Source organism: Hoplias malabaricus, chromosome 8 (assembly GCF_029633855.1).
Source record: "Hoplias malabaricus isolate fHopMal1 chromosome 8, fHopMal1.hap1, whole genome shotgun sequence".
NCBI classification, from domain to species: domain Eukaryota; kingdom Metazoa; phylum Chordata; class Actinopteri; order Characiformes; family Erythrinidae; genus Hoplias; species Hoplias malabaricus.
The window spans coordinates 32,530,578-32,554,417 of NC_089807.1; the positions used below are offsets into that span (position 1 = coordinate 32,530,578).

General features: G+C 37.6%; 1 protein-coding gene across 4 annotated transcripts in view; it reads left to right on the forward strand.

Annotated features, from left to right (window-relative positions):
• srfb (serum response factor b) overlaps window positions 1–20,463 on the forward strand; it is a 30,497-nt gene extending 10,034 nt beyond the window's left edge. The window contains exons 3-8 of one of the 4 annotated variants that reach the window (XM_066678652.1): window positions 11,504–11,753; window positions 13,104–13,277; window positions 14,300–14,413; window positions 14,781–14,978; window positions 17,821–17,922; window positions 18,465–20,463. In XM_066678652.1, the coding sequence (XP_066534749.1) occupies window positions 11,504–11,753; window positions 13,104–13,277; window positions 14,300–14,413; window positions 14,781–14,978; window positions 17,821–17,922; window positions 18,465–18,505 (879 nt within the window). In that variant the 3' untranslated portion in view covers window positions 18,506–20,463. The remainder of the gene's footprint in view (window positions 1–11,503; window positions 11,754–13,103; window positions 13,278–14,299; window positions 14,414–14,780; window positions 14,979–17,820; window positions 17,923–18,464) is intronic. The other 3 variants (XM_066678651.1, XM_066678650.1, XM_066678653.1) reach the window with 3 other exon arrangements.
• The last annotated feature ends 3,377 nt before the right edge of the window (window positions 20,464–23,840 follow it).

A 23,840-nucleotide genomic window follows, 5' to 3' on the forward strand; every position in this document is an offset into this window, starting at 1 on the left:
TTACCAGACAGCAAAGTTTGGGGTAAATGTTTATTTAATTTTGTAATTGATTGTTTAATCTATTGGAATAGCTCATTTATTATATTTCATGCAACTTCTGAAGTTGTGCCTAGACAAACACAGCCACTGCTGACTGAATGTGTCACAGTAGAAACACCTTTATTGATCCCCCTTAGGGAAATTGCTTCTTTGCATTTAACCCATCTGTGATCGTGAACACAAACACACACTAGTGATTGATTACTTTCCATCCTGTCCTGAACTGAAACGGTGACCCTCTGGCCTCAAGCTTACCTCACCTTAACACCATGGCTGCTAAAAAGGGTGGAAAGCACTTCCATGAGTTGCTCTGTGGGCTGTGATCCCTTCTGGTAACCTCTTTCAAACATGTCCAAAAATCATGTCATAGAAGATGAAAGGAAATTCTGGGAAGGATTTTTACTTTCTCAGTTTAATCCCACCCCCACCACTTCATGTGATCTACCACATGAAGCTGTTGCTTTATACTATGTAAAGATTTGAAATAACTATTTATTTTTTCTTGTAATTCACTTTCTTCACTTTGTAATTGAATGGGTTCTGCCTTGTTTCCTCTCAAACTTTTCACTTTTTAATCACTTTTAAAGATTGCAAAAGGGGCCACAATGTATTGGGAGAGTTTCATAGGTCTCTGATGTGAGGTTGAGTAGAAACCTACATTTAACATTGTTACAGAGGGAAATAACCTGTGTATAATTCATGAATTCTGTACAGTTCTGTAGCTCCATGGGGAAATTTGTGCTGCATAATCTACTATCTTCTTTGGATCAAATTCTTCTGACATTTAAGCAACCAGTGAATTTTGCTTTTAATATCCATGTAGGCTTTCCAATTCCTATGGCCTTTAAAAAGGAAAATAAAGCTCATTATATATTACAAAATAGTTTCTCATTACAATTCAGTTTCAGTGACCTGAAAGATCAATCTGAAGTGATCTTAATCATTTCCTTTCCCAATGGCAACAGTCTTGCACTGTCAGTTATTATCAATCACTTGCTTTTGTTCTGCCAATACAAAACTAAATTTCATTATGATACAGATTATATTGCAGAAAAATTGTTGAAAATCTAGAATTTCAGCTAATTTGTCAAGTTTTCTCAAAGACTGACATTAGTTTTAAATAAGCATCACAATACTATGATGTTAAGCTGCAGCTGGTTAAGAATCATTTAAGCTCAGAAAATGAATAATAAATTCCCCCAACTCTGGGTTTATTCTATACAGCTTCTACTTTTATGTTAACCTGCTCCTATGTTTCACTGAATGGGGGGGGGTGCAAATGGGCCCTTAATCATCATATCAGACATTGTGTTTTGATTGGGAGATACTTGAAGTTGTGCAGAGAGAAACTAAACTGGCTTTCTTTCCAAAGAAACTGGAATAAATGCATCCATCCAGCTGCAGGTTTGATTGATGTTTCTCTTTTGAAGCGAAGTTTATGTTTATCCGGCAGGTATAAATTGGACATGTCTGTGACGTGTCTCTGGAGCAGTCAGATGGCACCGTTGCCAGGCTCTTCATGCTGAGTCACATTAACTCAGTCACACTTGAGCACACTTCTCTCATTGATAAAAACTTGAGTCTGCCTCCATGCCCTTATATGGTAGCATTTCCCTGCCTGCACACTTGGCCAGGGCCCCTCACATTCCTTATAAGCTGCAGCTGTCTTTGGAGTGTAATGTTTTTACTCTTTTTGAGATATATATATATATGTGCGCACACAGTGTGTATATTTAAACTGAAGCTTGGTGCCGTGTTAGTGTTATTACAGCAGAGGTTTTATAGTGTGTAGATGTGGCCGTCAGGACATGATCCCAGCCTTCCACTGTTTATAGAGCCATGGAGATGGTGTGTTCTTGGGGAGACTCTAGTGTCTGTTGTTTATACTCTAAATTTGCCACCGAAACATTTGCTGGGGGTGGGGGGTGTACGGACTGATTTTCAAACTACTGAGGACTGTAGCCCTGGGACCACTCAAATATTAGAAAAATAGAGTGACCACTTAATCTCTAAATGTCAACTTAAGTTTCATGTTTATTAAGTAAGGATGTTCTAAGTGATATTTGTTTTCTTTTTAACCCCACTTACAGCCCCACAATCATGTAGGGGACACAGGAAGCCTAATGACAGATTAAAAATTGTACTACAAAAAGAATTTATTACTAATGTTTTTTAGCCAAGCATTAATCTATATCAATCTGAAAATGGCAGTTCAGCACTGCTAGATTTGTTAGAAAAGTTAGAATCTACTGTAGTTTCTTATTAGAGATGCCCTGATATGAGAGATGAGTATTGCAGGCTAATACCAATGTTCTGTATTTTCCAAGAACATATCCGCATGAGTAAACTTTAATAAAATGTAGAAATTGGGTTTATCAACACTACAGAGAAATGATTCATACATTCATTCGTTATCTGTAGCCGCTTCTTCAGTTCAGGGTCGCGGTGGGTCTGGAGCCCACCCGGAATCACTGGGTGCAAGGCAGGAACACAGCCTGTAGGGTGCCAGAGAAATAATGATCTACTGAATTACCAATTATATTGATAACAATTTTAGTGACGAATTCAAGAAAATTTCAATTGGCTGCAATTTAAAAATAGACCAAATAGATTCATTGATTTTAATCCTTGTGAGTTTAAAGATTTACTACACAGCTATATGTCAGAGTAACTGATTCTAAACATGTCATTTATGAAGCCAATAACAGTTGGGTTGAAGGAATTATCATCATCCACAAAATAACAATTAGTAATCCTGGATATTCTACATCCTTTTGATGGAATGAAATGTTTCAAATTTAAGTGTCCATCTGGATTGACTGTTGATGTAATGAGTGACAAGTCCCCTGATCCTTTTATCTAATGTATAATAAATGAGGTCAAATTGAATTTTCCTTTTCTGGCAGTTATCTCCGTTTCATTAGAAGAGCACCAAATAAAAGTTCCAGCATAATCTCCTTGGCAAATGCAGATTTGTGTTTCTTCACTGAATATAACTTTCATCCAATCGTTCATTCCCCATGGTTGCTTCTATTTAGTCCAATGCTGCCTTATTTTTTTCCACTTTAGGTGCTGATGCTGGATCTTTGGCTTTTACTATATGTAGATTAAAGTTAACACCCTAGATGTTGTCCTCTCAGTAGAAAATCTCAGTTTAAAATGCTGTTTAGTCCAGGACTAGGCTTAATCTCTGTCTGGGAAATCACCCCTTTGTCTTTTTTATTCTTCCTTTTTTTTTTTCCAGTAATTTAGCTTTCGTTCAGTATGGCAATTCCAGTTGCTTGTATGTAAGCGCTCAACTTTCAGGCTAATTTCCCTGTATTTGATTTAGAAATGCAGATTACGAGGTGATTCTGTAAAAGCTGATTAATTTTTAAGTAATGATTTAATTTGTTTGAGGTAGTGCTGGGCGATAAAATGATATTGATATGTTTCGTGACTAATTTTTGCTTGATAACGATGATGAGCTTTGGGTTATAGAGCTTGATAAACCTTCAAGCTTTAGGAGCACTATTCTAAGCCTTCCAATGGGTTAAGTAAAATATTATTATAGTTCAGCACTTGGGAGTTTTAATTTTATTTATTATTATTTTAAACTCTTCTTAATCTATCTTTACTTTCTCTGTTTCTTTAAACGCTTGAGGTGGTAATGTCCTAAGAATGTTTTCATAACACAAGACAAAGATGTCATTACTTTTATGTGGTAAGCAAATGTTATTGTTCCAGTGAAATCTTTCTTTGTGAATTTGAGTAATGTGCATATGTATGTTTTATAACAATAAACATTGTGTATTCAGTCTATATTTTTAGAAGGATGTCCTTTGTCACAGTGTGACAAAATGTTAACATCGCGATAAATATCCAGATTGATCAATCTAGAAAACCTTATTGTGAAAGATTTTTGGACATATCGCCCAGCTCTAGTTTGAAGTATGTTCAGCTAACCAGAAGGTTCAGCTATTTATACAAATTTTGTTTGAAGTTAAATCACTGAGTGAACATGATTTGTGCATTATTTATTTATTTTTTTTCCCCACCCCAGAAGGGTCATCGCATCCCGGTGTAAAACCTGAATGCTCATGCCCTGTCTAAAGGCCCGCGTGCACCAGCCTGTAATTTAAGCTGTAGTTACAGCCCGGTGTGGTTTGTTTTCGCTTTGGCACTCTTTAAAGGAAATGTTCGTCCTTCCCAGTCACTTTCTGTCTTAAACATGTCTGTGGCCCAGAGAGCTGTTGTACTCTCACTGTGCCTTAGCCCCATGCTGCTGTCTCCAGTGGAGAAGTATTGGTCATAAATGGCTGTTGTTTTTGTTTTTTTTCCTTGGCTAAGTTTTACCATTCCTAACATTTCCAGACTGGGCCCAAGTCATGTAATGTTACTGTGGTCTGTGTAAATAGTGTTGTTGTTTTTTTTAAATGTATAATCAATATGTTAAAATGCACATTCTGATTTCAGCCTTGGACACTGTTAGTACAGTGTACAAACCCTGTTAAAAACATTTTAATAATGTTGTCCAAGACTACAGCTGTACGCTAAATACTATTAACCTTTGGGGTGTTTTAAAAGTACAAATGGTATTACCTATCTAATATTAATAATTATGTTCCAGACAATTGTAGAAGTGGTTTTATTAGCATGTGTGTTTGGTATATCCTTTAAAAAGAATAAGGCAATATTTACTCTGTATGCTGAGTTTGTCTTGCTGTTTTCTACAATTCTGTTCATTCATTAAATAATCTGCCATTCCTGTAATTATTGTACTTTCATCAGCTTACTATACACTAGAAACAACCATAAGGAAGCTTTTATTTTACTTTTAAAGCACCCCCCCCCTTTTTTTTTTTCTGAAGTTCCCAGCTGTCATTTACAAGGCAAGGTGAGAGTTAACAAGAAAGAAAGGGATAGACTGGAAGTGACACTGAGATAATGGAAAGTCAGTTTAGTGAGATATGCAAGCTTATCACAACACAGACCCTAAATAGGGGTGTCTGGGGTGAGAGAAAAGGCTAGAGTGAAACATTCTCTCTCACTCACACGCAACAAACACCAAGTTGGTTTATATGCAGTTTGAGGGATTGAGGTCATATCACAAATTATGTACCTATTTCTAGATGTAGCAGATCTGTATGGAAAAATATCTTCAACATCAGCAAAAAATACAGGAATTAAACCATTCCAAGAGATTTTCAATAGTTTGAGGATAGTTTGTAGATTTTCCAAATAAGCATTTTTTACCATGGCTTATTTAAAACTTGTAAATGAATTTAAAAAAGCTATAATCAGTTGAAACTCAGGGTTTTATATCTGTACTGGCACTGGGGGGGAAAAAAGCTGTGTCCTATGTATACTCTGTTAGATCTAATACTAAATCTAATTTTGGTAACAATGTGCTCCTCCCCCACCCCCCCCTAGTTTTTTACAGAACTTTTATTTCTCAAAGTACAAAAAACAAAAACCTCTGCCTACTGAGCCGGTGTGATGTCAAGCAAAATGAAGCAGGTGAGGAGGATCATGTTAGGTCAAGAGACTGGAGCACACCGCAAGACTGAGTTGGTGATGAACACATTTACAGGAGTGGGGGAGTGATAATGTAAAGCAATGTGTCAATGTGCCACACAAAGGAGGGGCCACAGAGGCCTTATGTTGCAGCAAGCAACAGGACAGGTCACCACTGATTGGCTGCACCTCTGCGACTTGGGCTGCCTTGCCTTTTTTAGCCGTCCCAAATGGAGCAGTGAATTCCAGCTCATTGGCAGGATGACAGGCGGGAGATGGGAGCCAGCGAGTGGGAGCCGAGGAGGAAGGGGGAAAGGGCTAAGTGCTGTACTGCATGCCTGTGTACCTCTGTACAAGCCTCCAGCATTTTCTTATTTTTTTTAGTTATTTGTGTTTGTGTGCACGGGAGTGGGTGTTGGGGACACATTTGGCTTTGTTTTCAGCATGTGAGAGGCTTCATTATTGAGTTTAATCAAATTGCAACTTGATCTTTTACACATGGAAATCTACAATGCTCAGCAGCAACTGTGCTTTTGCCAATACAAATCGTAACATTAGAATCAACAAATACTGTTAAAGAGGACATTTTGTTCTTGTTTTTATAGATTAATATTTTGTGTGCTGGTTAGGAGAACACATGGCTACTTTCCCCCAGGCATTGCATTGATTTGCTTAATTCTATTATCACTGCTTCTAATTATTAAATATAACACCCAATCTAGTAATTTATTACATGAGCAATACAAAGTACCATAATGGTGCAACGAGAGTTTTGAAAATGGTCTACATTGTACATGGACATTAATGTCAACACACATTGTGCTATTCTGAGAAAAACTGTAAATATACTTGTTTGTTACTAGAGGACTACTCTCATTATGCAGACTGGAAGCAGATCATTTAATAATGCCAGAGGCTTTATTGTACTGTGGTTCTTGGCATCTTTGCTGTAATTAGATGTCATGTAGATTAATCATGATGGGTTGTGCATAGATCCTGTGGAAAATCTGAAAGAATAACGTTCCTCATGTTCGGAGCACCTGTGATATAATGCCTCTTTTCTTCATCTGCAGCAGTTCACCGATCCTAATGTGTCTCGCATGAAGCATTGGTTTAAATGCACACTTACTCTGTGGCCATTAGTCTCCTTCTGGTTTAACTAATTCAGCTGATCCATAATTACAGCCTGGCCTGTCCTGTCCTCTGTCAAGAGAGGCCTGTTGTTATTTTGTATGTGTATTTCTGTTTGAATCAATTGGCTTTGCTTTGGTCATTTGTATTGCTTTGTTATTGGAAGTGGTTATGGGTCTCTGAAGCTGAGTTTCACAGGCAAAGCTTTCATTTCCAAAGAGGCCGGCTTTGTGTGGAGGAGGAGCAGTAGGTGTTTTGTTGGATCATGGCAAAAAGATGCTCTCCATTACTCTGTTGCCCTCTGCTCTGGGTCTGGATCACAAACTAAATGTTGAGTTATTGCTGTCAGTTTGCTTTACTATTTAAGTTCAAGTACATAATTACTAGCAGTATTGTCCAAAGTGTATATGATTCATAATACTGAGTTGATTTGGTATTCTCAAATTACCCTTTAAAATCCAAACTAATTAAAATATCCTCTTGTACATGAATGCTGGAGTGGTTCATTGATGGTTACTGCTTGCAAAATTTGTGTTAATTATGCCATTTAAATGCAGCCATGTTTGGAGACAAATGTTTACACAGTACATTGTCCATTTTACATTGTCACATCTGTACAGTACACATTTTGCTTTACATCCTGATGGTTACACTCTAAATACCGTATTGGGCCAATATCAGCAAGACAAAAAATTTGATTGGAAATAGAAGTGGCCAAAGTAAGTTAAATCCAATCAATTTCTTTATTTATAGCCTATAAAGGCAAACATTAATTTGTTGATTTTTGCCAAGTACTACTGTTTGTCTAGTTTGAGTTTTGAAATTCAGTTAATTCTCAGGATCCCAGTGACATTCGGTGTCGAATGTAAATGTCTATAACATTAAAAAAAATGTTTTATGTTAGCACTTTATTCCATTTGTAGCCATATAAACATTTTAAACATGGAAAAAACTATAAAAGAAGGTTTTATTATATAAATGTGGGGAATATATTACATTGCATTCCGCTCCAATTCGATCACAAGTTTAGACTTTATGTAACAAGGCTTTGACTAGAACCTCTTAAAATAAAGAAGAATGTTAGCTTCAATTATATAGTTTTTAGACAACTATATTAGACACCGGACCCTGAAAATAGGATAAGCGGTTATAGATAATAGGTGAAACTTAAAGGTCCTTCAGTGTTCTTAAATAGTTAAAGTAATACTCCAAAGTTTAACCCAGTGTAAACTTGCTGCACTAGCAGTATACAGGCAGTTTGCTATCCAGTGCTTCCATGTACACACTGGCTCCAAATTCACACACAAAAGCCAGTGTACAGTTCCTTCAGTGAGAGATTTAAACTTAACCTGTCTACCTTGACCCTCTCCATCCTCCACAGTATCTGTTGTCTGAGCAACACAGAGAACTAAACCCCTGTTTTTGAACATATTTTGCTTTGTTTATGGTCATTTAAATTGTGGACCTGTGACGCTTCTGTATCCTGGTATGATTTTTGGTCAATATTAGAATTTACAGTAAAAATGTATTTCCATGTGCTTTTAAGCTAAAGTCAACAAGCTGAAACAGAGAAATGTAGTTTTGTCACCTGTCATCTCCATTTCTTCAGGTGTCAGTCAGTGTGGTGTGTTAAGGGTTAAAGGCTCTCAGTGGGTGCTCATGTTTCCTGACAGCTGTCTGGACCCTCAGCTGTTCACACACCCACCCCTTTTCTCTTTCCCCACATCTCCTCCTGCCCTCTGTCCTTGTCCTTGTCCCACTGTTCACTGTGTTTGAATCATAACTTGCTCCCAAGACCACCTGCCTGGTCACCTCTCTTCATGCCATACACTCTGGTTATTCACTCAGAGAAAGAGACACACACACACACACACCCCTTTATGTAAAACACAAAGATGGTGCACTCTAATGTTCTGAATTCCTCTGCATTACATCGCATTATACTTTATAACGCTTTCTTTTACACAAAAAGACTGTCTGTGCTATGATTTGAACATTCACATATATTTTTTCAGTGATGCGGTGATATACAGCACAATACAAACGACACATCTTTAATGCAAGTGGTTGACTGGGGAATACCTCTTCAGGTATACTTCTTTAAATTGTTTTCAATTTTAACTTTTAAACTGCCAACAACTTCAGATTTGTTCCAGACTGCTGGAAATTGATATAAAGTCAATTTTGCATAAAATTTTGTGCATTTATTTTAGTTGCTTAAACAATCATGTTTTTCAATTTTAAGGGGAATTCTAACATTTCCACCACTGAAAAGTGAGGGGCATTAGATTCATAGTGGAAATCCTTCTCATGAACATGCATTACAAATGAATGTGTCAAAACCAATGGCTGCTGTTTGAACAGTCAGTTTGGACTTTGAACTGCCAGTCCACATTAACTCTTGGTTTGCTTCCTGCCAACATTTTTGGTGTTGTTCATTTGTTTTTAACTTAAGGTAATTGCATTTTCTTTGGCATGCTATATAAATATGTGGACAAAACCCTCCCTGCCTCACACAGGCTATACATGTTGATCTGGATGTGAGGCTGTGGGCTAATGTCTGTTAAAAGTGAAAAATCACTTTCCCTGCTTCATAGAAAAGGGTTTTAGTAGTTTTAAAATTGACATACAAACATAATACTCTTATTTTTTACGAGGAATGCTTGCTTCTTGCACGTTATACAGTAAGCTTTGTGGCTGTGAACTGATTGGTGGGTTTAGTGGAAGCCAGGTGTGTGTGTGCACATGTGTCCTTATCATTACCTCTCACCCACTCAGTCAGTCACATACAAACAGCACCCCTGCTACAAGAATGTAGGGGATGCACATGGTGTAGTGCGCTTCCTTTTGACAAGCCACTGTGAGCTTTTATTGCTTGATCAAAACAAGATTCATATCATTCTTGCAGGGGAACAAAATTCTGTATGTATGTAGATTCTTCAATGTGTGCTGATACATTTTGCTTGTAAAAAAATGACAGGCTATTTTATTTATATCAACTTGACAGTACTGTGCAAATGTCACGAGAGTTAAAAAGCTATTTATCTGAGCAGTAAGTGTTTATTTGCAAAAACAAACAACAAATAACACCCAACATTAGAATAAAACCAAATATCATTATTCTGTGTGTGAATGTGTTGGTTTTAACTTTTTCCAAATCTCTCCTCATGGCAGTACATAATATGAGGTCATCATCCAATATCTAGCTTTAGCGGTTAATAAATAATTATTTTAAACTCACTCACACCTTCTACTTTATAGAAAAACAAAATCTTATTTCTTATTTGTTATATATATAAAATTATCTAAGACTGTATGTAAACATAAGCTTGTGGTAATTCTAAAAAATTATATATAGTAATTTGGCATAAATGTCACTGTGACTACACATTTTTGTTAACACACTCAGTCTCAGCAGATGTAGCCAATGTATTGTGTGCTAGCAGTGCAATGCTGACTATGTCACAGGAGTGGATTTGGAGCTGTTTAAAAACATAAGATTATCTTTGTAAATGGTGTCTTAGAGTGGCTCATCTGAATCATCTGTGAACATATACAGTTCTGAGTTTGTGTTCACATTTCATTACAAAACTGAAATGGTTTTAGAGGTTTTTTTAGAGCTCATAAAGGACTAGAGTCATCAGCTGTTGTCATTAGGGTAAGGTTTGTGAGCTGTGTAATTTTATAGTGGAGATGACAACAATGCCTTGTCTTGTAAAATCTTTTTATAGAAATTGTTTCTTTTGGTCTTGAGAGAAAATACCTGAAGATTGAAGCATGTGAACACCTGCATACGTTGCCTTCCTTCCTCTGCCTCTATATCAACCAAGTATTGATATAAAATACATCTTGCATCAAATGAATGTGGATGCCCCCTGAGGAAAAACCTGTTACGTGCCTGGCCCCTGAGAAGTACTGGGGTTGCAGCTGATTTAGTGGGAGTATTTTATGCACATCAGAAAGTCTGCTAATGTACATTGTGTGCTGAAGGCTTTCTATCCCACTTCCCCAAAACTGCTTTGGTTAAAAATGACTTTTTCCTGCAGGGTTACTATGTATAAGTATGGGAATGGGTCGATTTATTATTGTCTGTTCCATGGTTTGACAGCGTATTTTATTTCTAAAGCTTCATCATCAGTGGTATGGAGAGATCTGTCAGAGCTGTTGTCATAGCAACCAGCAACAATACAGGACTAGTACATATTGTACAGGAGTGCAGTATGTACAATTTTACATAAAACAAGAGTATAATTAGGAAAAGTGTATCAGTGTGGTATATCAAAGATTAAATTTGTTTAGTGTGGGTTTTGGTGGTGTCCTTCCGCCTCCCCCCTCCCACAATGGTTTACTTACTACTTGTTCCCATGTGATGACAGGCCAAGTTAATACAATTGGGGAAATGTAATATTGTCAAACATTATCTGGAGTATTTATTATTAATGCATTATTTACTTTTTAAAACCTCTGACAGGTTAACTAAGTTCATGCTTGACACATGATTTTGAAGATCACACTTCAGTCATGAATTGAAAATGAGGAAAAAAAATTGCAGAGCAAATGTCAACTTTCCTGAGACAGCTATGATTGGATATTGTTCTTCATTGTTATCTTTGTTCAGCAGCTTTAGCTTTCACTTTTTTCCTTTGTTCACACTTATTGCTTATTGGTTTGTTTGCTTTTACATCACAATCAAGCCTATTTTTGCTTCTTCTAAGTAGGCAACAATCTGTACTTTTTTCCCCACTTTAAAGTTGGCCATGGGTGATTAGGTAAAACAGTTATTCAGTTCATTATATCACTAAGTATACTAATGATTTTATTTTTCTCCTCCCCCAAGGACACTCTAAAGCCAGCTTTTACCGTGGCCAGCATTCCAGGTAACACCAGTGCTCAGGCCACAGTGCCAACCACGTCCACCACCATGCAGGTGAGCAGCGGACCCTCTTTCCCAATCACCAACTACCTGGCCCCTGCATCTGCCAGCAACAGCAGTGTTTCCATTGCCAACACTAACGGGACTGTTTTGAAAAGTGCAGCTGCTTCAGGAGGAGTCATGCAGCTCCCAGGGGGCTTTACCTTCATGTCCGGTAGGAAATGTGGATCTTACACACCCACACACACACAGATATACAACTTCGTCCTCTTTTATTAGACCTGAATTAATTCATTTTGCTGTATGTTTAGGTTTTAAAACACTTAAAGGAACTGGCTCTTACCTCATCCAAATGCACATTCTCACACCTGGTTAGCAATTACACCATGAGGTGTGCTATATGGCACAGTCTAACATTTGGGACTGCTGCCTAAGGGATGTTAATTGGTGCTTGGCATCCAAGATGCCATGACCTTGTTTTAAAAACTTTAAATGTCTGATGATTTGGTATCAGACAAATACATGTTTAAATGTTGGACTGTTTTTCTTTTAAATTCAACCTAACACTTTAAACTGGTGTAATAAAAATTAACAATAAAAGTAAATGATAGTTTTGATATGGCTTCAATCATATTTCTGAATTTGTTTTGAGGCCATAATAAACCTGCACATATCACCTTTTATATTCATCATTTCGAATGCACCATCTATGTTTAACAAAGAAGTGCTTTTGCAAAGAGGAATCTCAGCCTTAGTGCCTTTGATTGTCATTGTAGGATAAAGATAATTAGCATGAGAACACAATGGGCATAGCAGAGAGCTCTGGCAAGCTCTGCGTATAATTAGTTATGAATATTCAATGAAGATTGGCTGGGCTGGGCTTCATGCTGGATGAGAATGTAAAAGCAGATGTGACCCATCATTAAAACACCAAAGAGCTAACACAGAGAAGCTGAAGTTTTTGTCTTTGTTTTTGATTATCCAAACCTGTTATGGGAATATTTTTAAAAACTGGTTGTGTTCAGGTGCTGGAAGCAACACCAATTTTTTTTTTTTTTTTTTTTTTTTTTTTTTTTTTTAATAAGATAACGATTAAAGCAGTGTGGTCAGAAACAGGAGGTTGCCACTTTAATTTCTTCCTGTGACTGCTGGTTTAACTGTATGCGACTTCCTGTCTGTCACACTCTTCCACCTGTTTTACACTTGGTACCCTACCAGGTGGCCTAACACACACACACACACACTTATCATAGAATCAAACCATTCCAAGGCTTTTAATTGCCCCTAACAAAACAGCTGCAGCTTCACCTGACTGTGGATGTCAATCAAACCAACTGACTGTTGATGTCAAACAAACATCTCTTACTTTATCTCACTGTTCCTTAGTTTTCTTCTTGTGTTTACTGTTATGCTATTTCCTCTTTATTCCATAAGGTCACTTTGGCATTTCCTTAGTGAAGCTTGATCTCCAAATTCCTATATATTTATATATATATATATATATATATATATATTTTTTATCTTGTTTTTAAACTCCATTAAACCCCCAAACTATACCCCACAGCAGGCACTCCTTTCCCCCCTGGGACCCCTACCATTCCCCTGGGACAGCTGCAGCAGCACTCTTTAGCTCTCCAGGGCCAGCAAGGCCAAGCTCTGGCCACTGCCACAGCCACCCAGAACCCGCAGGGCCAACAGGCTGTGTTTCGCCTTCCTGCTGCTGCAGTCTCTCTCACAGGTGTGTATGTGTAACGTATTTTATTTATGCATGTCCTCTGTGTGTGCTGATAATTTGTATAGAACAGGTTCCAGCTTAAAGGGGTATATATCTGTGATTGTTTGTTTATAATACATTTAAAATGTTGTAACAATCAAAGGATTGCATTTGAATTAGGCTTTGCATTGTTTATTCTCCATATTTTTAGTTGCTGTTGTCCAATGGCAATATGCAATATTTTTTGCCTGTCAAATTAATTGATTTTAAAGATATTATTTATAAATATTAAGGGTAGAATCCACTCTGAAGATTGTGTGCCTACAAGATACAATATAGTGTGTCAAAAGGTGAGGTTTAGCCAATAAGTGTTAATGCAGTTAACGTACTGTAGTTTGTTATTGTGTAAACATGTGAAAATATATGGTCTTTTCTCAGATATTAGCCCTTTACATTGGACTATTTTATTAGACTTACTGCAGCTTATAGCATACAAACTGTGCTTGTCTATGCTAGTTGAATTTTATTCCAGTCTTTGGATGATAGGTAGACTCTCACTTCACTGCAGAAATAATGGTGTTTTGGGGTATCTCAATGTCTTTGTAGTGTACAACCCTTACAAAAAAATCACTTTTAGCAATATGAGTGTTTAAATATCCTACATTAATAAACAAATAATCATAGAACAGAGCAGATCAAGAAGTAATGAATCCATTCAGATGAATTATTAACCCCCCTGTACTGTAGGGTAAATCAATTTAATCACGAATAATCAAGAATTGTCTTCTGAAACCCCAAATTAAACATAAGAATTTCAAAGTCCATGGTATACCTAGTTTTAAATGGATTTAATATGACCAAAATGTACTAAGTAACATCATTTTAACATTATAAGGGCTAGCATGTGTTTTATGCCATAATGGCAGTGTTTTTTATTTATTTATATATTTTTTTTCTCTCCTATATGGTTTGACATTTTAGTATTTGTAAATACCTTTTAAAGCACGGTTCTGGTCCCCAATTAAAAATGTTGCTTTGTCCCTTAGGAGGAGGTATACCTCAACAGCTCCAAGCCATCCAGGTGCAACCCAGCACCCAGTCTAGCTCTGTCAGTAATGACAGCAGTAGCCCAGGGATCTCCCAGACCAGCACATCCACAGGTACTTCACACACATCTTTCACAGAAACATGGTGGGGGTGGGGGGTGATAATTAGCAATGATGTAAAGATTTGTGATAAAGATGTGGACATTTAAGCTAATGTTGGGTTTTTTTTATTTATTTATTTTAAACAACACTGCCACCTTGAGTCAGAAAATGAAAGCTACAAGTGGAGAGTCTCTTTCTCTTTGATTTTTCGTGTTTCTTGCATCTGTCAATAAATCCAATTTCTTCACTTTTACTCCCATCTTACACCTTTTTGTCCTCTCTTCTTCTTATGTATGTTGGTCATGCTATAAATTTCTCCCATTCCGTTGTGATTCTCTCACTCCCATTTCACACTTTTTCCTTCTTTCTTTCTCTCTAGCCACAGTCAGTCTCCCAGCAACCATAGTCACGTCATCTGTGCCCACCTCAGTAGCAGGTCACACGATGTACCCTAGCCCCCACACCCTCATGTATGCCTCAGCCCCCACGCTGACAGACGGTGGGCTAGCTGTGCTTAACGCCTTCTCTCAGAGTGCATCCGCCATGCAGGTGTCTCATGCACAGGCCCAAGATACAGGTAAAAAAAAAACATTCAAACACAGTAAAGGCCCAGTCTTATTTATGTTCTGTTTATGTAAGCTCCAGTTAATTGTACTAGTACAGTATTGTTGTGAGAAGTCTCACAAACAGTAACTTCATAGGAAAATGAAAATCATAATTAAAATCAAATAAAATAATGTAAACATTGAACTATTTTAAAGGTAGAACAGGAAATTTAAATAATAAGGTTCTCAAGCCATGGATGGGTACATTCACTCACTCAAATGCAGGGAGGTATAAATCCAGTGAGCCTGCAATTGTAAATATACAAGAGAAAAAATTCTGTATGGAAATATTTAGCGTTTGTGTCCAACGACCAATTAAGTGCTGCATCACGAAGACTGAAGAAGCCCAGAAGTGACTCACACACAAAACACACCAGCACTTATCTTAGGCTGACCAAATTTGAGTCTTTCTGTCAAAACTTCTGTGTGTGTGTAAAAGTGTTGGCAAAGGTTTACAAAAAATACAAAAAACAACTTAAAATATCCCTGTGTAGCTTAGGCTTCCTCAGTGTTCCAATGACATGTCAGTCAAGTCTATAGACCAATCAGGGGCCATGTTATGGCAATGTGCGCCCAAGGAGGAAGGACAAACACAGATCCGTACTTCATCCGTACTTCACAGATCCGTACAAGAGACGACTTCTCTTCTAGAAACGGTTCTATTTGGCAGCCACAAGCTCAACAAACATTAATCAAATAAACATGTTTTCTTTCACTAGCTGCCTTTCTCCCACTGTGAACATTTAAACACAGGAGGAGTGTGAGGGTCTCTACAGCCAATCAGGGTGAAGCTCCCACATTCCAACACGTCTAAAGGGCTAGAGTACTGAGCTAGAAACATCAGTAAACAAAACAAACGAAAAAAGTAACTAAATTGCCCAACTTTATTTATTTATTTATTTATTTTCTCGTCTGGAAAAATACTTTTTACATAAGCATTTATGTTGACATGCATTTGTTTCATTGGTTTGTTTTTTTTGTCTTGGTATTGATAATCATGGAATTTTAGTGGTATCAGTACTATCTTAAATATTTCTGGTATCGTGATATCCCTAGACATAATTGTTTGAGTCAGATTGGTATGTCTTGTTTGAATCCCATGCTTTTGATCTTGATAGCCAATTAAACAATTGCTTGTCTTATTTCAAATTTTATTCGTCACTCTCTGTACCCAGATATACAACCTCAATAGCAATGAAGTTGGGATGTTGTGTAAACATAAATAAAAACAGAATACGATGATTTGCAAATGCATTTCAACCTATATTCAATTGAATACACTTCAAAGACAAGGTATTTAGTTTTTAAACTTAGTTTTCTGCAAATATTCACTCATTTTGAATTTGAGGCCTGCAACATGTTCCAAAAGAGTTGGGACAGGACCATGTTTACCACTGTTACATCACCTTTCCTTTTAACAACACTCAAGTGTTTGGGAACTGAGGACACTAATTGAAGATTTGTAGGTGGAATTCTTTCCCATTATTGCTTGAGGTACAACTTCAGTTGCTCAACAGTCCAGGGTCTCTGTCATATTTTGCGCTTCATAACACACCACATATTTTCAGTGGGAGAATGCAGGCAGGCCAGTCTAGTACCTGCACTCGTTTACTACAAAGCCACTCTGTTGTAATACCTGTAGAATGTGGTTTGGCATTGTCTTGCTGAAATAAGCAGGGACGTCTTTGAAAAAGACACGTGTTGCGCCAAACCTGTATGTACCTTTCAGCATTAATGGTGCAAATTACACATGCCAAGGGCACTAACACACCCCCAGACCATCAGATGCTGGCTTTTGAACTTTGCGCTGATAACAATACGGACAGTCCTTTTTCGCTTTTGCGGGTAGGATATGACATCCACGATTTCCAAAAACAATTTGAAATGTGAACTTGTCAGACCACAGGACACTTTTCCACTTTGCATCAGATCATCTTAGATGAGCTCAGGCCCAGAGAAGCTGGCGACGTTCCTGGGTGTTGTTGATATATGGCTTTCGCTTTGCATGTGGAGTTTAAACTTGCACTTGTAGATGGAGCAACAAACTGTGTTCACTGACAATGGCTTTCTGAAGTGTTCCTGAGCCCATGAGGTAATATCCATTACAGAATGATGTTGGTTTTTAATGCAGTGTTGCTTGAGGGATCGAAATGTAGCGGGCATTCAGTGTTGGTTTTTGTGCTTGCCACTTACATGCAGAGATTTCTCCAGATTCTCTGAATCTTTTGATGATATTATGGACTGTAGATGATGCTATTGGACCCTATATTTCTTGCAATTGTACATTGAGAAACGTTCTTAAGCTGTTGGAAGATATGCTCACGCAGTTGTTCACAAAGTGGTATACCTTGTGCAATCCTTTCTTGTGAACTACTGAGCCCTTCGTGGATGCTCCCTTTAAACCCAATCATGACACTCACCTGTTTCCAATTAATCTGTTCACCCGTTGAATGTTCCAAACAGGTGTTTTTTGAGCATTCCTCAACTCTCCCAGTCTTTTGTTGCCCCTATCCCAACTCTTTTGTAATGTGTTGCGGGCCTCAAATATTTGCAAAAAAACAAAGTTTATCTGTTTTTATTTATGTTTTACTCCATGTCCCAATTTAATTTGAATTGGGGTTGTAGGTGAACACACACTAAATGTTGTGGATTGGTTGGTTGCTTATTTATTAAGAGTAATATATCCCCATTCATATGCCAATGGATTTATGAATTTCTATTGCATATCTTTTTTTGGCGCATTGGACATGACAATGTAAACTGCAGCTGCTGTTTTTAAGTTGTGTGTGTGTGTGTGTATTTTTTTGCTGTCAGGTGCTGTTCCTCAGGTGTTCCTCACAGCACCCCCTGGCATGGTTCAGATACCTGTTTCAGCTGTGCAGCTACACCCAGTACGGCAAGATCTCCACTTTACAAGTGAAACTCTTAATATTCTCTCTGCAACCAGCATGCCGCTGACTCTACTAACTCACTGCCGGGAGGGGTTTTTACTTTCCCCTTTGCCAATTTCCAAAAATGTCAGGAACACTGCATGTACTAGCATTCTGATGTTGGAAGCTCTTCTTCCTAATCAAGAAAGGCTTCCAAAGCCATCTAAAGTTGAATCTTGTGATATAGTGTCTTACTATATAAAAGCTACACTGGGTAACATTCAAAAAATTAATTGTCCTGATGATAATTTTCTGTAAATTATTATTATTTTTGTTTGTTTTTTGGATTTTTCAAAATCAGAAATTATGGAATAATTGGAAAGCACATCTATGAGTTATCACTGCTTAGCCTTTTTGTATCAGTGTAATATGTATTGTTGAACACACAAATATAAAAAGTTGTTTTGGTTTTGGTCGTTACATACACAGAGTGGCATGCTAATGTTGCTGTGAGCTGAAGTAAATTATTTGGGTGTGCAATGGATCCTGACTTCTAATGTTTTTATTTATTTTTTTATTGTTTTACAGATGGTGATTGGTCAACAATCCAGCGGCAGCAGCAGCAGTAATCTGACCGAACTTCAGGTGGTGAATCTGGATGCCACACAAAATGCCAAGAGTGACTGAAGGCTGTCCTTGATTCTGAAGAATCACCAGGGACTAACATCACTATTTATTGATGCCTTGTTCCATTTCGAAGCAATTCATCTTTTTATGACATAGGAGTGTATGTGATTTTTACAGTTTCTACTGTAAATGTGTGTCTTGACCTCAATGACACTGAACTGAGAGAAACTTGGCCTTCTTGGTTCTGCTGTGTGCACTGCAATTTATAAAATATAGACTCCAGTTCTGACATGCGTTTTTTGCATGTTACTCGTATGTATGTTTGTAAGTGTGTGTGTGTTTGTTGCATAAAAGGGAAAAGGAAAACCATTATACATAGCTGTTGCAGATACTGCAGCCTCTACCTTTGGCCAAAGATGCTTTATTTTGTCAGTATATGTGTGTGAATGAGTATGGGTCTGAATAGGACATATGACTTGGGTGTGAGTCACAGTGGAGAGAGATTAATGGGCTGAGACTTTCAGGAAATCAGATGAAAGCAACAGTTGGAAATGTACATAATTTTTTTTTTCTTTTTTTTTTTTTAACTGATAGTGCAATGGCATGTACTGTAGTTGTTTTTATAAGATGCTGTTTTTTTGTATTTTGCATATGAAAAAAGTTATTTACAAATTGTAAATTAATGTAATGTAATTATATATTTTATTGATTTATATGATCATGGAGAAAAGTTGTTTTTTTCCCCCCCCTTTAATCTTCTGTAATGACTTCAGAAGTAGAAGCAAAAAAAAAAGATTTAAATAGCCACTCAACTTTTATTTTTTTTTTTCTATCCCTTCATTTAAAACTCTTTAGTGTATTTCCCAGATACAGTATGACCTACCTGAGTGCTCTTGACAGTATGTGTGCTCTAGCATGTGCAGTTAAAACACTGCAGCATATTTTAACAACACTTAGAACTAATAATTAGGAAATGGGCACAGTCCTATGGTTCTGCTTTGTTCATTCAAACTATACACTGTTGGTTTTATACCCACTTTATACCCAAGATGATTCAAAAGTTGGCACACATTTAAACACTAAAAAGCTTTGCTGGCCTTTTAGACGATCCTTAGCACATTTTGAAAATGGAACTTGAAGTTCATGCTAGAGCCATGTTCTGTCCACGTGTGCTGATAAGGGCTCAGTTGACTGTTAATATCTTTCATCTACTTCATAAATTCAAAATGCAAATTTCAATTGAAGTTTAAGTATCTGCAAGGCTAGAAAATGAACTATTAACATGACCACCTGGCCCTCCTTTACTGATGATTGTTCTTCCTCAGATACACTGGCATTGTCCTTCAGTCACTAGTCTTCAAACTACTGCATCACAACAGTTTTACGGTTTGGACTCATTAGACAGTCCATAGTAGAAGGCTGCTTGCTTCTCCTTCCTCTGGAGAATGCTTTCACTTTGAATATTCATCTTACCAATTGACAAAGTACCCACATGCTGCAGATCTCACTTGTATTCAAGCCTTTTTTGTTTGTACAAAGGGAACTTTTTTTTCTTGCTGCATTTAGGAACGGTAATGTAAACATCTTTACATCAGCTTTCTGTGGAAGTCTCTCCTTCAAAGTCATTCATGCGGCTTTACATTCAGTACATACTCAGTGCAGAGTTTCGCATTGGTGGCATGAAGTTGTGAAGGGTTTTCTTCAAGCCAAACACCATATCTCCTACACTCTGTTTTCTCATATAGAAAATGTGAAAATCTTTGAACTTGTTTGTTTCATTATATTTTTAGAGGTTTGTTTTACAGTTACAGTGTGAGAAACAATGAACACTGGTTCTTTTGTTTTGAGACTTTTGAATTTGCGTGAGCTTTTGTGAGGTTTTTTCTTTCCATTTTTATTGTTTCTTTTGTCTCTGGGATCTTAATGTAACAGCAAATGTACAGAACCTTTTTGTAATAAAAATGGATACTATACTGTTTCTTGTTTGTTTGTAGTGCTTTGTAATTTTATATATATAATTTATTTATTTATTTATTTTTCCCTTCTTCTCCCCCCCCCCCCCCTCTTTATATTCCCACAATTTATGCTTTCATTAGTGAGCTTTTAGAGTTCAAATTGAGCTTGGGGTTTTTTGTTTTCTTTTTTTTTTAACTTGTTTTATTTTTGTTTAAATAGCAGGAGTATTCAATTTAACAACAGTTAATAGCCAGTATATGATTTTACTTTCTTTGTCTTTGCAAAATGTTTGTAAAATTCATTTATTCATAATGATTAAGAATATTTTTCTTTTCACTGATTTAAACTCAGTATTGGAACTGGGGGTTGGTGGAAAAAAAAGTTACTCCCCTTAATATTTGGACTTAACAGCTGGTAGTATAAAACCTTAAAATATAAAGGTAGAACATTTTAAAAACTAAAAAGTCTATTCACTTCATTGGCCCAATTTAACCCTTACATTTCTTACCTGTCTCCCATAAACATCCTTGTTTTGCTCTATATAACTGAGCAGTACCACAGTACAGTACTATCCTGTAGTCTTCATCTGTGAGAACTGTCCTATTTCAAAACATAGTCCATCAAGTAACTGGGCAAATTCACAAGACGGTCGACTGGGCAAGTTGAAGAACCTAACCTGTGGCACCAAAGTACCAAAGGGGAAAGCATTCTAGCTTCACATCCATGAGTGGGGAAAGAAAAGGATTGAAGCCTGTTGTAGCACAAGGGTTTGTGCTGAAAGGGCCACTTGGTTGAGACAATGATCCCACTCACCCGGTTGTAGAAGTATTAACTTGTAGCTAGTAGCAAGCTGGTTGTTAAGGGTCCTATTAAAACACATGACTATGCCAACACATTGTGGATGATGTGGGTATTCATAGATGCCCTCTGATGAGATGTAGGACTACATCTAGCATCACATGGAGCACACTACACCATTCACAGATGTCACATGACATAAATGGCCAGTAACAAATCTGTTGTGCCTGCTTCAAGACTTTCTCCACAGAAAGATGACCAGCTACTGGATTTCCATGGAGCAGCTTGAGAATATATTCCTGCAAAGCATTTAGTATAATTACTTGATGCAGCAGTAACCCAGAAGATGGCCTGTAAACCTTGCGGCAGAGGATGCCATTGTTAAAAAAAAACCTGTGATGTTCTTGCCAAAATGCTCTCTCTACCGGTGAGCGCGTTTTCATACGACAGTAAGGTGGCCTTTGACCTCTAGCTTTCCAGCTCATAAGAATGGACCCTGTTGTTGCTTTTCAAGTCATCATCCTTGAGCTGAAGTATAAATGTAGAAGAAAAATCTCAGAGGGACACTGTGAAGCAGGGCTGAGTGATGCATTCAGAGTGTCTGCACTATCAACTGGTTCGAGATCAGTACTGTGAAAATTACCTCGGTGTGATGTACGAACAGGACTAGACAGGAGTCAAACTACTGGTCTGGGTGGAGGTGGTGATTTGACCAGTGGGACTACTGACATCAGGGTGAGGTGATAGAGCGTCAGCATTATTGTGACTCGGCCCATCTCTGTAAAGAACAGTCCATTCACAGGAATCAAGCTCCAAAGCCTAGCATGCACGTGGGACAGTTCATTGTCAATAGGGATATTCCGAAGGCCCGCAAGAGTTTTGTGATCCGTGATTATCACAAAGGTTTGCTTGTAGAGATATTGCCTGAAATACCTTACTGTCCAAACATCATATGTTTACCACCTTCTTTCAGCTTTCATGTGTAAAAACTTTCATGGCTTCCATGTTTCTGAGCTAGCACAGCTCCAATGACAGAGCAAGAAACATCAGTATAAACCAAGAAGAGCAATGAGAAATCTGGAAAAGCAACAACTGGAAGATTAGACAAAGCGTGTTTCAGATCAGTCTGAGTGCCATTTTTAGAAACAACATGACCTATAAACTGGACATGGTCTTTGGCCAAATAGCATTTAGCAGGATTTAGCTTGAGGCCAGTAGCTTGAAATCTGGAGAAAACCTATTCCAAATATCATCCGAGTACACTAAACATGTCTTCCATGGGAGGCCACGGGGACACCATTTCCATTATTATCTGAAATGTTCCAAGGGCGTTCGTAAGGTCCATAAGTTAAACTTTGTAATGTTAGAGCCCAGAGCCAGTAGTGAATGCAGTTTTTCCTGACCTTGCTTCTCTACCTTGCTATTGCTTGTCCGTAGAACAAGCAGAGCCAGATAACGCACCAAGTGCATCATCAACTCTAGGTAAAGGATGAGAGTCCTTGATAGTCATATCATTCAACTTTCTATATTCCAGGCAAAATCGCCAGGTACAGTCCTCTTTAAGAAGTAAAATGACTGATGCAGCCCAAGGACTATAGCTTTCTTCAATTATATCTGCTTTCAATAGCTTATCTACTTGAGTCTGTATTTCTGCTCTCTGCTCTGGCGTTACTCTCTAGGATCTCTGCTTAATAGGAGCAGCACTCTCAGTGCGTATGATGGATTATGATGTTTGATGTCTGTTTGATTATGCCTGTGAGATCTCTGTCTTCTGTATACATATTGAAAACCTTGGAGTAATTCTTAAGTAGAAATCAGAATTTGACACATCTATCTGTACAGGTGGTACAATATCATTTTGCACAGGGGATGTCACACAGCATTTCTCTTCAACTATTGGAGTGGCATTGGATAAAATTGAATGGAATTCACCCAGATGTTGACCTGGTTGCAATTCAATTTTGTTTTTTGTTTTTTTGCAGTGGTGTTTAACATACAAACAACAATCATGCCATTCTGAACTTCACTGAGTGTATGTGCTACAACAATATTACAAGTTGGTTTAGGGACAAAAACACCTACATAGTCAGCTGGCACAGGAGAAACAGTTGTAGCTTCTGAAACACAAGCTGTGATGATTGTTTTGCTCAAAGAAGGAAACTTAATACATTACAACCAGAAGCTACTTCATGTCTTTTTGGTAACAGAGGGAGACACGTTCCATAACAGCAGTGATTTATATCTGATATCTAATAGGGCATAATTTTCCAAGAAATCCCGAACAAATATAATTGGGAAATTAGAATAAGAATAAGAAGACTTAGAGTAAACCATAGCTACCTGATCTGGGGTCAGAGAAAGAGGTGGTCAAGCAGATGCAGACTGAAGTGCAGTGCTCTCTCACAGCAGCTGGCAATGATGACAACCTCCTCTATACTGGATGCACCCATCTCATGAACTTTTGACTGCAAAGTTGGGTCCACACTGGCTACACAAAAATTTACATTTTCTCCTGCTTGAGCATGAATATCATAATTAGGGAAGGCCTCCAGCACAGGACAAGTGATATCTGCACTATACACA